The 18,840-nt window shown below is 39.6% G+C and overlaps 1 protein-coding gene across 2 annotated transcripts in view; it reads right to left on the bottom strand.

Annotated features, from left to right (window-relative positions):
- Positions 1 to 18,840, bottom strand: part of FGF14 (fibroblast growth factor 14) — a 402,730-nt gene that overhangs the window by 134,164 nt on the left and 249,726 nt on the right. The window contains exon 1 of one of the 2 annotated variants that reach the window (XM_065677979.1): positions 3,052 to 3,244. The exons of the other annotated variant lie outside the window; for it this stretch is intronic. Within the exon in view, the coding sequence (XP_065534051.1) occupies positions 3,052 to 3,244 (193 nt within the window). Of the gene's footprint in view, positions 1 to 3,051; positions 3,245 to 18,840 lie in introns of those variants that run through there. 2 annotated transcript variants of the gene reach the window in all.

Genomic DNA, 18,840 nt, shown 5'->3' with positions numbered 1-18,840 from the left:
TTTCTTTATCAGACGACAGGTAAAATAAAATAAAGATGAAAGAAATTTGAAATATCAAAATACTAAACAATACAAATCAAAGCTGCCCAGTAAATGAAAATGGTTTCATTCACTCAACAGCAAATCAGACAAGTCTCCCACAGAAATTACTCTGACAATCTGATTCATTAACCAAAGTTTTAGAAAAACTGTTTAAAACTACCATTCTATCTACCATTTCAACCAATACATAAGCTATTAGAAATACTACCCTTTGCCCTGAGTGAGCTCCTGGGTGTATCTTTAATGCTAGCCTTTCAAAAGGTTAAGTCTCCAAAACACAGTCCTACCGATATTTTAGTATGCCCCTAAAGGAAGGACCATGAACAGAAAATTAGTCACAATGACAGAAAGCTTTTATATTCAGTTGAGGATACATATGACTTTAGAACGTTATTCCTTGTAATTTCATTTCTTCACAAATAAACCACACTGAATGTGAACAGTACTAACAGGCATTTTTAAGAGTTTAAAAATGAAAAACATTTTCAGAAGTTTGCGAACATGTTGGTAACTGTGCATAGACTGTGTATATCTATCTATCTCATTAACATACACATGTATGTGCAAGAGAAAATGTTTTCCATTTAAAAAGCAGCATCATTAGTTTTTGCTGCTTCACTATTTCGAAGACGGGAAGACACTTATTTTTCCTATGTAAGAACAAATCAAAGCACTTTTTTATTTCATGAGAAGTACAGTCTAGCTTTTACTGCTGTACATAACAAATATTTTACATATACTTCTACACTTCTGTTGAATTATACAAGAATGCTACGGATGGTTTGTCACATCTCGATTAGCTCATTTTTCACAATGCTCTCATGACACTTTATATCATTTACACAAGGTTTATTTGTCAAAATCCCATAGCACCTTTCTGACAACAGATGTTTTGAAATGCATCCTATTTTGCTTGGCAAATGCTTTTTTTAATGGGTTTTACAGTATGATTTCAGTGAAGAATTCAGTGGTCATTTAACTCAGTTTCAGAAAAATAAAAAGATTCATAAATGTTCATTCTGTAACTCATATAAGGTACTTTTACAGCAACCAGCCTTATAAAATGTGGGGTTTTTTCCAAATAATCATTCACTCTAAATTATTCCGCATAAGTTCTTTAAGTAATGACTTCTGCTTGTTTCTTTGTTTTTCCCTCCTAAATAGCATGCAACTTTGAATCCACAGGTACTTCATGTACCACTTTACTCATCAGGAACATATGCAGCAAAAGATACAATGGATTTTTCTTGCAGCAGGAATTCTTACGGAGGAGCATAATTCTGAAACCTTAATGTAAAAATGGATAAATCATCGCCACGTCTCCATTTGAAGGATTCTTCAAATAACAAACTTAGGGGTCTGGTGCTGCAGACTGTACAAGGAAATAGCCCTTTTTCTGATTATTCTTACTGAAATCACGTGCAGCAGTGGTATGGGTTAACAGCTGAGATATATTTTAATCTAATTCTCTTATTCAAGAATGTCACAAAGTACTTTACGAAAAATGAATGAATAAGGAAGGGTGAGTTCACGAGTCTCTTTAAAGCCTCTTCCTACCTAAGAAAATGTTTGGCATCTTGGTCCTGTGAGACAGTCATCTCCTCCTCAAACCACAATATAGTCAAGTACAGAGTTTTTCCGCAAATAAGGCTGCACAGGTGGTTGAGAACAATTGTTCAGTTAGCAAATCCCCCTCAACTGGTTTTCATGAACAAGTATCACATATGTAAATCCACTATCACAAACCAAGTACTCTATTATCTGAGCACACATGCAGACTGCCTAAAAAGAAGACACCATAGGTTTTTGCCGCTGACATTTTCTCACTCGTCTTCCCTGTACCACTGTACTACCTAAGAATGGCAAGATTTGGCTTGCATTAGGAGTTACAAGAAACAATCCTTACGGCAATAAAGTAATGTAAAAATAAAATTGTATGGAATTTCTCATTTATGCTATTTCAAGTGTAAAGCATGGAAAAAAGCAGGATCAACCATGACAGATCACTCATTATGCTTCTTAAAATTATCTTCCAACCCAACCTGGAGAGTAGCTATAGTATACATACCAAACTACAACACACGGGGGCATTCTTTAGTGAAACAGAGGGTTGCTTGTACTTCGCCACTGACTTGTAGGTATTAGCCAGGTTTTGAGTGATACTTAACTATTTCACTCTTCATCATACAATCCCTTTGTTCTAAAACTACTTGTTTCCTGAGGGTGAGTACAAGATAAGTCATCACTATTTCTGAACGCTGTTAAATATCGAGTTCAATACCACAAAGTTAAAAAAATAGAGAAGTCACTGCAATATCATTTAACTCCTTTTATTTCTGGGGTTCTAATACAAAGTGCTGGATAAAATGCAGTCACCATGGTACTAGTTTAAGCCATCTCCGGTGACTACCAGCCATCTACACCAAACAAGAACTGCCTGCAAAACTTGTGTGTGTTTATGAAGAGGGCCTTGACCTGGGCATTCACAGGGATGACAAGCAGCTCTCCTACTGCTGCCGGCTGCGCTGGTGACTGGGGAGTCACCGGGACCCTGCACTATGGCCAGGCTGCACCTGCCAAAGACAAGCGGGCAAGCGACAGTCCCCGGGCGCCGGGCACTTAAAAACCTCTCCACACTGTGCGCTCTTTGTCCTTTAAACAGAAACACGGGCGAGACGGGGACACACGGGCAGAGCTCCCGCCACGCCGGCCGCCTGAGCCGTCGGGCTCCCGACCGCGGCGCCCGCCTGCCGCGATCACCCCCGAGCCCCGGGGCGGGGCGGCCGCGCCGGCAGCAGGCAGGCGGGCGGTCCCGACCGACGGCTGTGCCTCCAGAGCCCTCCGCCGCCGGCAGCGACCGGGAGCCGCCCGCCGGCAGGAGCAGCGGTTGCCGCCTCCCTCCGCGGCTGCGCCCGGCCCGGCCCGGCCCGGGAAGTTTCTCGCCACAGGTTGCCCTCTCCCGCCCGCCTCCCCCGGACCCCGCGGGCGGGCCCGGCCACAGGGACGCACCTTGGCGCCGCAACCGCCGCTTCTTGAGCCCGAAGATGCGGACCTTGGAGAAAATGTCCACCAGGTTGCCATTGCAGAGCCCGCGGTTCTTGCTAGGGCTATTCCGCCTCCTGCTGGCCGACGGCCGGTCCCAGTGCTGCTCCCTCGCCTGCCGCTTCTGCCGGATCAAGCCGCTGGCGATGGCCGCTGCCATGGCTGCTCTCCGGCTCGCCCACGGGCAGCGGGGAGGGCGGCGGCGGGGCTCAGCCCCGGCGAGGACCCATCCCCGGGGCCGCGGGCTAGCGGGAGCCTTCTGCGGGCCGAGGCGCGGCTACAGCGGGTCACCCCCGCCCTGCGGCCCGCAGGAGCTGCCGCCGCCACCGCGGGTCACCGCATGGGTGCCCCGCCGCCGCTCCCGCCGTGCCCCGGCTCAGGGGCACCTGCTTGGGTGGCGGGTGTCCGCGGGCGAGCAAAGCGGGGCGAGCTGGACCCGGGGCAGAGCCGCGCCCGGTCAGGGCGGGTCGGGACGAGCCCGACCGGCAGCGTCGGCTCCCGGGATTGCCCCTCAGCCCCGCGCCGCCGCCTGCTCGCCCGGCGCTGCCATCGCCGCGGCCGGGGCGGCTACCGCCGCCTGTTCCCGGCTCCCGCCTGATGATTGCCAAGTGCTTCAGAAATCAGCATCTGGAGAGAGCAATCTTCTTCTCCGGGGAGAGCTGTAATCACGGCTCTTCAGTCCCACCCCGCTCCAGCCTCCCCTACACACGCACGCACACACACACACACAGAGGCACGCACCGCTGGAGCTTATTTCGTCCTCCCCAAGGCGAGGGGCGGCGAGGGTGCCAGGGGTGGAGGAGGGACGGGGGACAGGCAGGAGAATAAAGCAAAGGGGGGCGAGGGGCGGAGGAAAGGGGCGCTGCTGAAGCGGTTCTCTGATGGGAAGCGGCGGGTTCCCGGCGGATCAGCCGCCAGCTGCCTCTGCTCCCTCTCAGCTTTCGGGGTTGATTCGTACGGGGCTCCCGCCCCGCGGCCCACGGCCCTCCCCGGCCATGCTTCTTCGCACCAGCTCCCTGCCGCCTTTCCCGCCGAGCTTGCGGTGATGCCGGTACCTGCCCCCGTTTCCGACCGGGGAAGCTGCGGGGCAGAGAAGGGACGACTACGGGGAGCCCGCCCGTCTGCCCCTCCTCGCCCCACGCCTCAGTAGCGGTCGGGACAGGAGGCGTAGTCCTGCGGGAGAGGGGTTTCTGCTGCATGCGAAGGTGTTAAGAGCCCTGAGGAACACCCACACGTAAGAGGCAGAGGGTACCTTCCACCCAAACGACGACGCGATCTTTGGGAAGAGAAGGTTATTGCACCAGCACACTTTTACCTCGGAATGCTAACTGATTTCCGAGGTTTCAGAACTACCAAAAGAATTCTGTAGGGCACCCACAAAGAGCCGCAGTAGATAGATTTATCTATCACCAACACTTTACTGTGAGGGTGGTGAGGCACAGGAACAGGTTACCCGGAGAATCTGGGAATGCTCCACCCCTGCAAGTGTTCAAGGCCAGGTTGGAGCATTTGACCAAGCCCCGGCCAAGCTCGTTAGATTCAGAATGCCTAAGGAGTCTCTCTCTGCCCCAAGAAGTCTCTGTCCCCAAGGAGTCCTCAATATGCTGCAGATAATAAATACCATATAAAATATGATATTCCATCTCTTTCCATTAATCTTTTCTGTTGGGTCTTCTTCCTTTTCAGATAAGGGGTCAATGTTTTCTGGATTTACTTTCTGCCAGGCTAATGGTTAAACTTCCTGAAGTTGCAACTGATCAGAGGAAACTAGAAAAAGGAAGCCAGCAGCTACACAGAAAAAAAATGCAGGGTTATCCTATAAGGAAGGGCAGATACTGACACAGGGAAATATCATGTAATAAATATCTAACTTTAATAATGTTTTAAGAATACTCTAATTTCTTACTAGATGGTTCTTTAAAGAAAACAGACTTTGAAGTGTAAATATCCATCCAGCATAATGCACTGCTTTGCAATGCAGAACCTCCTAGGAAAGTGTAAGTTCTTGTTTCAGCAGAGGCTTCAGCATCTCCAATACTGACCTTTATTTCCCTAAATCCTTTAATCTATAAACGGCTATTTTTATAAAGAGGGCAAAAGTGTATGGTGGGAACTCCCTTATACAGGGATTTTGTATTAATGCTAGACCAACTAGGAGCAGAACATGCACAATCGGATCTGGATAATACATTTTAATTCTATTTAAGAGTGTCTCTAAAGAGATTCAGCTAAAACGCATTGGATTTTCTATCTGGTGATTTTTACAGAGCAGCAATTTCCTTACAACAGTAACAAGTACCTTAACTAATGCAATTAGACAGTGAGGTGGGTTTTCTTATTTAGATTTCACTGTTACAGTTTTGCATACTGCTTCTTTTCCTTACTTCCCGACAGCAGACAAGACATGGTATTGCCTTCCTTAAGTGTCATCAAGACAGAAGCCCTCCTCCAAATGCTGTCCCAGTGGGTCCCCCAACCCCATCCCTGGTCCCATCCCTGGTCCCTGTCCCAGTCCTGGCTGCTCATGCCAGGTGGACAGCTGAGCAGAGGCTGGGTATGTGTGGCCCTGGGACATCACCTGCCACCAGAGGAAGAGGTGACGGGACAAAGCCCAGTGGCTCCTACGCAACCTAGCTCCAAACAAAGGAATGAATGAGAGGGAGTAGAGTGAAATAAAGGCCAATCCTCCACTGTCTTTAATTTTCACAGGAATTTAGGAGAGGAATACCTACAGCCCTAATTTTTGCACAAGAAACTCTCCACAAAGATGTAGGTTCCACATTTCCTTTCACTGGAAGGGCCTCTTTATATTATCCAATCATGCTATGCACTATATACTATCTACTACTATTGTTCCCTTTCCTTAGTTTCCTTCAAATACTGGGCCTTTGCCAAAGTGCATTGACATTTCTCAATAATATGATTCTCAGGGTGATAGTAAAGAAAGGAAAGAATGAAGGTGAAAACGGGCAGGATGCCTATAGACAGGAGAAAATATGATTCTTACTCCAGAGATCAAAAACAATAGCTTTCTCCTTGCATCTCAGAAATGCGGAGCAGTTGTTTACAGTTTGAGGTTTTGCAAAGAAAACTCAAGAGAGCCATCTGCTGTCTTAACCTGTGATAAAATGTGTGCAATTCTAGTCAAAGTGAAGGTTCTGCTAACAGATGGTTTGTACAAGTATGAATATATCGGCTACCTTAAAGACCAGTGACTGCATGAGTTTATACATTTAGGACAAATGGAAATATCTTAGCTTTAACGTTTGGAACATTATAATGGAATATTATTTCTGAGTAACAAAACTCAGGGTATGAAAACAAACGATTAAAAGCAAAAGAGGGGGAGAAGTGATTTTCAATACTTTCTGTTTCCCCATCTGTTCATTTCTAACTGCTGGTTTGTTATTATTCAGGAGTTTTCTAAACCAAAAACGTTTCAGAGTATTTAAAATTACTTGCTTGAATTGATTTTGGAGGAAAACACTCAACAGATATAAAGTGTGTGTAAAATGCTTTATCGTATAGTCGTGTATCAAACATTATTATTATCCTAAATTTAGGGTTTTTTTCCATATTACTGGGGAAAAAACACATTCTGTTTCATCTAATTTAAAATGTAAATTACAGTGTGGTATTTCCAAGCATCAAAATTCAATATTAAAATATACACTGTCAATATTTGTGTATATACATGTAATAGTGATACATAAAACACTTTTGTAAGGGCTTCCATGATGAAAAATGAGATTTTATGCTTTATACTCTAGCCTAACTTAGATCAGTAGGCTACACAATTTACAGAATCAGAAATGTAATCCTTACCGTTTAAACAGTTGTGTTTGTTGGCTTCTTTTATTGTGTTTGGGTGGGTTTTTTTAATTATTATTTGTGTATTTTAATATTTTTTTTCTCCCACTTGTATATTTTGCATTAGGTTGGAAAGAGTTACAAGCTACAGAGTCATTTTTGGTCAACACAGGTATGAAAACCCTACAGACTTCATAAACGATTTCAACATAAACAAAAATGTCTTTCTACAGGTACACACATACACACACTCCACCCGCATTTTCTCCTCCCAGATATCCTGTATCTATTCCTTATATTAAGACCAAACCAAATCAAATCAAACCCTAAGACAAATATTCCAGGAAGATGTGTGCTACACTTGCAAACAAAGTTAATACCTTACTCCTTAAAACTCCATTCAAACTTCAAAGGCTACTCCAGGAGTAAAAGTAGCAATTTAGGCATAACAGTTGCAAGGTATACTTAAGAGTACATCTGGGCCACTGGGAACATTCAATGTCATTCTAAGCAGAGATGTCTCAGCAGTGAAAAAAATACTTGTTTATAAATTCTGATGGATACATTTAATCAACATTCTGGTGCTTTTGATAGGACAGCAGACTGATTACCAAAGGGCTTTTATCAGCTAAGGTTGTGGTTCTGAACATTTGTTGGTACTGATCAAAAATGTATTGACAGTTGCTGGTAATTCGGAGGACGGTAATTCAAGAGTCTGAATTCAATTTATGTACTAAGACACCTCCACTCCCACAAAATGGCCTCACGAGAAAATGTGGTTCTGTTTTACAAATATGATTATTCATATAACTACAAACTAATACTTGTCCAAGGCACACAGTGTGTACATATGGCCCGGGGAGGCTGTTCGTAAGAAATAGTAACTTGCAATTCTTGATTTAATTTTCTTGGGACACAAAGAGCTATAACTTTACAGCTTGAAGGAGGTGAGAGAAATATGATCTATGGCTTACTCTGCAGGTTGGTAAGTGTTCAATGTTGAAACAAAATAATAAGCTAGAAAAACACATGAACATAAAAGGTCATTTTTTTATACAAGTATGAACATACTAAAATGTGGGTAAGAAATTCTTTTCCATATAGTTTATGTGCATTCCGTGCTTGTAATAAGAGTAGTATGGTTGTGGAAGGAGCTTTAAACTTTCTAAGTTAGGTCAGTTTTACATGTTTTCCTATGTTATTATGGATATAATTCTCCTTATAAGTTGTTAACTTCTCAGAAGACAATGCACTGTGAAGCACTGCGATTTAAAATGCTTAACACCCTGAACACTTGATGCTGCTTGATTAAACTTCGATGAGCATTAGGAACAAAATTTATTAAACATACTAATATAGTTGACAGAATTTGGGTATCTATGCTTTCACACTCCATCAAAAGCACTCAGCTTTCAGTCTCAACATTCACAATGCACTCAAGGAGGCAAAGTCATGCCTATTGAAACTGTTGACTACTCAGACCTTCTGTGCATTCAGTATATTTTAATAGGTATGACTTTGGCTCCTTGAGTGTATTGTGTTAAGGTGAATCCCTTTAAATAAGATTAAAGTAAGCTTACAGTATGTTGTTTGAAGAAATGGACGTATTTTGACTTCACAGGTTTTGGCCCTGCTAAACTTCATGTATCTGAGTCGTAAGAAGAACTACTAAAACATAATTAGAATATATGTAAGAATAAATTAATCTTCCATACAAGGAAGTCCCACATCAGATTACTAGTTGTGCAGAGAACTATCAACGTCACCATTACTAGACATAAGATCTAAGGAAGTATGAATGCCTATGCCCACTCAGAGCCAATGCGTTAGTGCTGTATTTGTTCTGCATTGACTGGTGACATCTTTTACACATTACCTGGAATATGTCTGCAGCTGGAAGGACTGAGTACCTCTACACTAGTAAGGATTCAGCTTCATTCAGGGAACTGAATTCAATTGCCTTGTAGATGAACAATAGGATAGAACCAAATAGATATTGTCTTATTTAAAAATTACATAGTTCTTAAATTGCTTGGATTTGCTTTTGCTTTTTTGGCTTTGCTTTTCTTTTTCCCTTCCAATGCTAAATTGCAGTGATTGTACTGCTGTAACAAGTCTCATGAATAATGCTGTGTCAAGGAAAATCCCTGTTTTAATTGCTTCAAGTTTAATTTTCAGTTTAGTTGGCTAACTCTTTGTTCTTCAACAGGGAAAAGGAAAGTGATGGAGATTCTTATGCTATTTTTAACAATCAATATTTCAGAAAAATAAGATGCATAATTGCATCTACTAACTTTTAACACACCTGTGACATCTTTCATGACTCTTAGTTTTCATTCTATCTCTCCTCTGCTTCTGACGCTCCTTTTGAGACCAGCTGAACAAGAGAAATCAGCTGGATTGACAGGAGAATCTGAAGAGCACACAGATCATATGAAGCTCTCCAGGACAGCTCACCCAGGCCTAAAACTTAACTCCAAGTCTCTTTCAAACAACAGTTAACGACAACAAAAAAAAACTCAGAAGTATCAAGATCACTTTCAGGGACAAATCCATAAAAGTAATTAAAAATTAAATACATTGTGGTTTCTGCAGAGACATATACTTTTATGATTTTAACTTTAAAAATCAAATAGTCAACTTGAAGAGAGATTCTTAATTACCAGTGACAGAAATACATAGCCATTTATTTTGTTCCCACTGAAGCTAATAGCAGATCTGCCACCGGAGTGCTTCAGACAAGGCTCTAGTGACACAAGCCAGAACCACGACTGTTATCAAAGAAAAACAATCCCCACCCCACCCCCAATCTCTAGTCCACACAGATGCACAGAGCAGTTTAAGATTTAGAGACCTAAAAACAGCAAGGAGAGCTTTTTCATTAATATGCAAAGCTTAAAACAACATCTGTTGCAATTGCTTATCTAGCCACAGCAGGTCTTTTCTTTTTTTCCTGACTTCGGAAACATGCAACAGACTTCCCTATTATTCTCCCAAGTAACTGAAAATCCCTGTAACGTGAGTCTGCTAAATTGTGTTTTGCAGCAACAAAAGGAATGCCATTCCTGAAATATTTGCTCTCTACAGTGACCTTCCTCTGGGGTCAGTACAGTTGGCAGAGCATGATGTCAGCTGTTACACCTGCCTGGTATAGTAGTAGGGCTTCCTACTCCCACAACACAAAAATAGTTATGGAGGTTGCAGTGAACTCACTTGCAGTCTCCTCATTGGAATCATCACAAATACTATCCTAAACACAAATTGATTTTTGCTGCACAAGTTCCAGAATAAAACATGGCTTATAGAAAAGTAGCCATCAATATGAAAAATTCTTACGTGTAAGGAGAAAAGCCCTCAGATCTGTGGATAACAGTGATTTTGGGAATGTTTAGAAGCATACGCATAGGGGATGGTTCATTTCATAAACTTTAATGTTACATCACAATATTTAATGTCTTATACAAGTAAAACTATATAGGCCAAGCTTATTGACTGTTTTTCTGAAGTCCCCCAAAATATTAATTTTAAATTTTTATGTAAGGGCCTCTTGCTTTCCTCAGAACAGATATGAAAACATATGAAAATGTGAGAAAAAATGTGTTATACTTCTGGACTTTAACAAGGGAGGTGTTGGATTTTGTCATCTCACATAAACACTGTAGAAAAAGCACATTATATCCATTACAATAAAATGCTGAACAGAGGACACAGGATAAGCGGAGACATATGTAAATTACTAGCTTGAGAAGCAGGAGGATGATTCCCTTCAAAATACGTTCTATAATCCTGTAAGTATAGAAGGTGATTTTCACCAGTGACAGGAAGGACTGAAACATGACTGCCTATGCACTTGCATGCACACACGCACACACGTGTCCACAATACCCTTTTTTGGTGGAAGAAATCATAAAAGGCACTCACTAGCAAATAATTTAGAAAAAAGTAGTCTTCTGCTATCATCTAACCAGAAATTGGCAGCATAATTAATTTGGCAAGCAAACTTCTCAATAGTCATCTGTTTTTGTTTACAATTCATCTGTTTTCAAATAACTTTTGTTTTGCAATCCATCTGATGTTATTTTGAAGACATTTGCAAGGAAAAAAAAAATAGAAAAAAGCCCTGAAACCTAAAATCCTGTTATTTTCTTTTTCTGGGTACTGCTCACCAGGGAAAGTTAAATCTCTGAAGGAAGAAAAAGTAGATACAGGACAGTGCTGGCTAATGCCTCACTCATCCATAGGATAAGCCTTGATCACCTCTGAGGTCTTTTCATATAGGAATGTCCCTTCATTTGGGGTTCAGAAACAACTAATGATCTCTGCAAAAACCACATGAGGTGTTTCCCTCTTTCCAATCAAACAGAAAATCCAGTGGATTGTCTACTACTTCTATTGAACGGAGTAAATTAATGACAGATATAAACATCTGGAAAAAAAAGTGTGCTTTAGCTTCTTTTTACTTAATCTAGATAATAAGATGTGATAATGCAGTTTGCATTAAGACAGGAAGTGTCTTTTCCTTTTTTCTCCTTTTCTTCTTAATCTTCCTTTCACTATTTTCTTTGACTGAAAGAATTTCTTTGCAACAGATGAAAAAAAAAACCCCAAAAAGCAAAACAAAAAACCCCAACGAAAAACAAACAGCCCCCACCAAAAAAACCAAACAGAAAAACAAAATAAACCCTTCCCCCCAGCCCCCCCCCCCCCAAAAAAAAAAGGGAAAAGAACCAAACCAGGAAAATATTGATTAAGATAACTTTTTAGATGCCAGGGTTTTTTTCTTCTTCTCTTTTGATGATCAGTCTGCTTCATCTCCAGCTTTATCATTACCAGTGGCAATTGCTATATCAACCTGCATATTTCCATTTTATTTCCTCCCCAATAGAAACATTAATTTATTCTACACTTCATCTATATGTTAAAAAAAAATCTAGCAAAGCAAGCAACAAATGCTTTGACCTAAAAACAAAAAAAAATTTAAGAACTTCTGCTTGCTTGTTTTGTTACTTGCACAGATTAGAAAACCAAGACAAAGTTCATAGAATTTTTCTACATTTTTCTTTATTTTGAAGATGTGACAGTTAGAATATAATGAATACTACAATTATTTTTGAGTTCTGAAAAAATATTGCAATACCTGCTCATATTACTGTTCTGATATTCCTGGCTATTAGTTCAAATACTACCATTTATTATTAGCAGTAATAGTATGAATACTCCTGACATAGTGACCTGATTTTGTAACACAGTTCTACAAGTTTAAATTATTAAATATCTCACAGTCAAAACTTTACTCATCAAAACCTTTCAACAGAATATTGGTCTAATGTGCAGTGCAGTTATCTGATTTGCCAGCAGTGGACACTGTTACTCTAGCTATCCACAGATACATTGACTGGAGAATAACTTGCAACACATACTGGTAAATTTTTCTTTTATTACCTGCACTGCTGAGAGAACTTGCGGTTATTTGTATCAGACAAAGGCTGAGTAAAATTGAACGTTAGAAATATTTTTCAACATCTGTGTAATAGCAGATAGTCCCTTTCTTTAAAAATACTCTGTTATTTTAAAATAGCTTTATGTAAAAATAAGCAGAGACTTATACACATGGGACTGCTTTTTTGTTTGTTTGTTTGTTTTAATAATCACTTCAAGTCATAAAAGAGGTGTTCTGATGAAAAAATGAAATTTTTTTGTTCCTCTTTTTCACAGAATGATTGTTATGGCAATAAACTCCATATCTTTTGCCATGCTCCTATAAAAATTACAAATAATGAAATCAGCAAGGTAAAAAATTCTAAGGCTATTTACTTCAGTAGCCTATACACTTTGTTGAATAATATAATTGTTCATCATTTTCAAAGGACATGTTTCACTCACTAATACTTTTACAGGCACTTTGAAGTTAAGCTGAAGTGTAAATTTTTGGTTAGGAAGAAAAAACAGATAACTATAAGACCAACACAGAGAGCTACAAAAGGATTATCTAGAAAGAGAGTTTCCATTAATCTCAGAAACAGAAACAAAATATAAAAATTTAAGAAAAGCAATGCACAGGTTTAATCATAGATAACAAATATTAACTTCTTAGACAAAGCTACAAGAGTTACAGGAATCACCTTCTAATCTCATTAAGCTCCCCATTAAATTCCCATCAGTCTAATACTATTATATAAATGCAGTTTTCATGCAGGAATGCATAGCATCTTAGTTGCAAAATGCTTGTTGTCTGGCTAACACAGCTGAAAACTTACAAATGGGACCTAACTTAGTGTTGTCAATACACGTACACAGAACACCCAAGAGGTCCATCAGAGCTATGCTTTCTGTCATGTAAAAAGTCAGTTACAGGCTGGTTTTTTTCTGTTTGTTTGTTTTTCTCTCTTTACTGTTCACCTTAATTAGTAAATTGATACTACTTATGGTGCAGTCTGACCATGCAGAGCTGGCAAAGTTGCAGGTGAAGCAAAGACAGGGTCATGCCTTCGTCAGGGGTAGGATAGTCACAGGTTAACCTAAGACTATTGTGAAATTGCTCCCCAAGACTGGGAACTTCAGAAAAGTTGGTGTGAGGTCTAGCTTCTAGCTGTCTGTATTTCAGCATTTGAGAGCCTTGAGCACCCACTGAGTCAATGACTCCTGTTCACAGCCTCTTATTATATGGATAAAAGTGACTTAGAAACCACCAGTGAGTGCACAAATCCAGTCAAAGCAGAACAGTTGGACTAGTCTGAGAGACTGCTGAAACCATCCAGTCACATCAGCTCTTAGACCTGCTCAGCCTTTAACACAGGTAGGCAGAACGCTGTCTCTTTGCAAATATCACTTATACCAAGCCACCTGCCTTGAAACTGAACTTGCTACTGGTGTACAGCATTGCTACTCAGACTCAGTCCTTTGGGACTCATTAGTTACCAGAAATCTCCAAGTATCCCTTGTATTGACCTTCAGTGTTCAGGTAAGTCTCATGTTTAAAAAAAAATACCAAACAACCGAAATACAAATTTTCCACCGAGTCTCAAAGATAATTGACTTATTTTCAGACTTCAGTTTAAGCACTACAGAGAATTGCTTTAGCTACAGATGTAGGCAGGAAGAGCTAAATTAATACCAGGAAACAGCTTGATGAGTGGAAGCTGTCTTTGATGCAATCCAAACTGTGCTCTGTAAATAACAAGTGAGCGGTTCTGGCTAGGCTAGGCTGATAAGGAAGAACAGAAGTCATTAGAAATGGAACATACTGGCAGACAAACTGCTGTGAACCATAGCTCTTTGACTAATATTCTTTCTCTAGAGATGAAGCAATTCTTTCTAGGCCTTAAAGACTCAAGTATAAACAACCTACACATCATCATTTATTGGGGGAAAAAAATTGCTTAGCATTTCAGTTTTACTCATGAAGAATGAGGTACTATACCATGCTGTAGTATCACTCATATAAGTAAGTTTTTAATGATTTTGTTTATGGCTGTGTTGCGTAATAATGACTACTCATGTTTTTAAATTGACTGCCACAACCTTGGATACAGGTAGGTCAACTTCCCCTAGAAATCAATTTTTATTGTTTTTAATCTCCTAATTAAAAAAACCAAAAAACCCCACCAAAACCCAAACAACAAAACAAACATCTGTCCCTCAGTATTTTGTACAAGTACAATAGATCTTCAGTATCATTTCATTTGAAAAACATCAGCACCTTGCAGATCAGCTTTCTCATTATTTCAAGATTTGGCCCACACCTAAAGGAATTTGCCTGCTTAACACTGATGAAGGGAAAACAAAGATAAAGCAGTATGATCTGAAATTAAGATAGTTTATAATTTCCATTATCTGTTACCATAATCTGCAAATGCTTTTGTAGTTTTATACAAGTTTTTGCAAACATAAAAATTATGTTTATAAATATCAATGAAACTTCTATTTATTAAAAATATGAATTTTCTAAATTAAAAGCATGCAAATGATCAATTAATTTACTAAAACCTGTCTCTTTTTTAGTGTACACTAGTTTAGGTTGAAAGGGACCTCTGGAAGTCCCTTCACAAAAGGCTTTGTGAATCAAAAATCTGTGCATGCAGACCTGTATCTAAACAGCAAATAGCTACCTCTAAATCTGTCTTTTTTCTTTTTTTTTTTTTTTTTTTTTCCCAAGGCAGAAGAACACTTCTGGTTTACAACAGGATTTTTTGATTGAAAATGTGTGCAAAAGGATTAAACATATTTTATTTTATAAGCTCTCAGAGCATGATATATTTTTGAAAATGCTTAAGATCAGAAGGCAGCACATCTAATAATGTGGTGCTGTTGTCAAGTTAAACCTTGATTGTGTCTTACATGCTTCACATGGCATTTTATGAAGCACATGATTTTCTGAAGCACAGACAACTTTATAGCATTCTTCCAGTGCCTAAAGGGTCTACAAGGAATCTGGAGAGGGACTTTTCACAAGGCCATGTAGTGATCAGAGAAGGGGGAATGGATTTAAACTGAAAGAGGGGAGATTTAGATTAGACATTAGGAAGAAGTTCTTTACTGTGAGAGTAGTAAGGCACTGGAACAGGTTGCTCAAAGAAGTGGTAAATGCTCCATCCCTGGCAATGTTCATGGCCAGGCTGGACAGAGCCTTGGGTGACATGGCCTAGTGTGAGGTGTCCCTGCCCATGGCAGTGGGGTTGGAACTAGATGATCTTAAGGTTCTTTCCAACCCAAACCATTCTATGATTCTAAGATCTTAAGATCCTTTCCAACCCTAGTCATTCTATGATTCTATGATTCTATAATAGTGTAATTTCTAAGGAAATATACAGAGACTGTGTCTCTTTTTGATCTGCTCCAAATAAAAACTCAGACTTTTTGTTCTCATACAAAACCTAGGAATGATCACTGGATTTGACAGGCATATCCCATTCATGATAAAGTTGCCTTCACGTGAATTGTCACAATTTCAGTTAACAGGGACCTTCACAGTGTTATTCAACACCCTGTAGGTAGAGGCATTTGTCCAACATGGATTTTGAGTGTGGCAGACCCTTGTTTTTTAATACTGGCTCTAAAGGCAGTTGTTAGGTTTAGATTCAAAAGCCTTATTCTGCCTGTCTGAAATGCACCTCTAATGCTTAAAACAGTCTAAAGTATTTAAGTTCCTACAGGGTTTTATACCAACAAAAAAAGTTTAAGATAAGCTTTTTTAAAAATGAAAATTTCAAAGGTATTTGAAAGTTACTAATTTTCAGTAGTTAATAAATCATTGTTTGAACTAGGCTTTCTGTATTGCAGTATCAGCTGAAATATCCTGGATTTTCTTTTTTTTTCATGTTTATAATGCTCACTCTCATCAGAAATCTTTAGGCTATTCAAATTTTCTCAGAAGAGCCAGCAAGAGTGCTAATTAAAAGATTATGTGAAACAGTTCTAGTGTGAGGCATTGCAACATTCTAAATCATCAAGGATTACTGACTTGCACATATTCAGTTATAACTGCTGAAACTTTAATATTTGGTAATGTAGCTCTGATCATTTCTCCTAGATATTCAGTGATGCCTGAACACATCCCAAGACAGAATTCCTTTCCTCACTATGCCTAATGAATATTCTGACATATCACCAAAACCTAGTCTGCATGTACTTTGTTACATACAGGGGCTCCTATTGTGGCCTCATCACTGAAATGAAAAAATAAGAGGTTTATTATCTAGCTAACAGAAATTAATAGTCGTATTGGCATGTCTTCTCACTATATTAATAGCTGGCTATCTCCTCCACTATTTCTCTGCAGAAAAGTGATGAGATGGGGGGGTTTGGGTGGGAGTGGGGAAGGGAAGTGAGTGTGTTACGTGAAAATCTGTCGCAAAGCCCTCATTGCTTGCAAGACATTTTCTGCGATCAGCCTCTTTCACACACTAAATCTAAATGATGTTTCCATTTTAAAACCTATTGTATTAAAATACTACATAATTTATTGGCCTTTACTATGTACTTAATGCTAATTTTGTTCACTGAACTAAGACTACTAAAAAAAACCTACTTGGCGCCATAAAAGTAAACATTATACCTATTTGTTGACACAGAAGAAACAAATACATTCCTTCTAACCCTCAGACATTTTGATATTCCCTTGGGAGAATGAATTTTAGTTTCATTTTAATTTAAAGGCAAGCTAAAGCTACTGCCCTGTTCTGGGTAGCTCTGTTCCATATGAACACAAAAGTGTAAGCAAAACCACCTGTCTATTTTTACAAGATCTCCTTGTGGATACTCAGCTTTCATGGCTTCTCCTAAACATATTCCTTCTTTTCTTTTCTGGATCTCTGTCTCTCTTCCTCTGAGTGCAAGTGAGGTACCACAGAAGCGGTTTTGCTCTGCTGAAGGGCAGGTTAAGACCAGAACCAGAGATGTCACGAGACAGGGTGCAGCTGATTTGCCTCTGAGTGCCCATGTTGTGCCAAACTGCAGTCAGTATGCTGCCATTTTTGTGTTGAATCATAGAATTGTTTAGGTTGGAAAAGACCGCTAAGATCATTGAATTGGAGGAAACAGAAGAGGGAATATTGGTTGGTTTAGCCTGGTCATCTTGCCTTTATGTTTAAAAGTTTATAAAAGTCATAATTTTCCACAGACATGTTCGAAAGTTATTAAAATGAAAAGTGAAGAAAGCAATTAAAATTCAGTAGCTACATGTATTCTAGCTAAGTAATTCCTTGTGGAATCAATTATATTCAAATCTTGCTAGAGTAATTTTCAGTAGAGCATCTAGAGATGCTAGATTCATTATAAAAAGGTCTTCAGGATTAAGGGACAATGATAATAATTTTTATTTTATTTTATTTTTACTATCCTGAGCAGTATGAATGATATACGACCTTTGAGGATTATTATGCACTTGTTTGATTAGGTAATACTTTATTAATATCCTGAGCTGTTACGCTTTGTGAATCACATGACATCAGACGTACTTCCAGTACTTAACAGTGGCAGAAATTGTCTGCCTCCAACTTTCTGCTCTCTCTTACTTCCCCTTTACCCACAATCCTTCCTTCCCCCTTCAATGTTCTATATGCTGTAAATTATTCACCCATCTTTTAAGGGATTTTACAGTAAACAGTCACTGGGCATGGTAAAGAACTGCCCTAGCAATACGAACTGAAAGCCAGGAAACCTCTCTTTCATTGGAAAATGTTTGTTACAAAGCTACTGACATGCCTGCTACTCCCCTCTCTCAGTATTTGCTGCACAGTGCTACAACCTGAGCAGAAAGAACAGTGTCCATTCTCATTGCCCAGTCTGTAAAACAGAATTCCTAAACCCCTCCTGTCTGCAAAGGATGTGTAGCTAAGATCTATCTATGGTCCCAAGCAAGTCATATATAACTGTGGAGTCTATATTGAAAAGTGAGAATCATTTTGCACTGTGTTAGATGTGCATTTTGCCGGGAAAAGTTAACTAAGCTCCAATATTTAAATCAAAAAAGGGAATTCTGGGCCTAGTGTCAAGAGAGGGCTTTGGCTGTAAATACCAGGGACAAATACAAACAATCCTAGAGCAGTTTATAGCATAATTCTAGAAAAGAATTAGAAGTCCTTTTTGTTAGTAAGGGCAAGGAACTACAGATTAAACAAATTTTATTCACAAAATGAATGCTTTTGCTTGACAAGAAAACTGCCTTTGCAGCCTAATGACAGTAAATTTTCACATTTAGAAGTCACATGTGAAAAACATGGGTATTTTCATTCTTGAGAACAAACAAACAAACAAACAAGCAAGTGTTAAGAGAAAAAAATACTGAAAAAGAACTAATGCTCACAGGTGACAACTTTAGAGGTGGAGTTGACACTGCTTTAAAATTCATTTTAAGGTAGATATACAAAAATAAAGGAGTCACATTTTTACCAGTCATTTCTGAAAAGCTCAACTCTCCATGCTGCCTATAAAAAGTTAGCAATACCA

Source organism: Lathamus discolor, chromosome 4 (genome assembly GCF_037157495.1).
Source record: "Lathamus discolor isolate bLatDis1 chromosome 4, bLatDis1.hap1, whole genome shotgun sequence".
NCBI lineage: Eukaryota > Metazoa > Chordata > Aves > Psittaciformes > Psittacidae > Lathamus > Lathamus discolor.
This window is presented reverse-complemented; position numbering and strand designations above follow the sequence as displayed.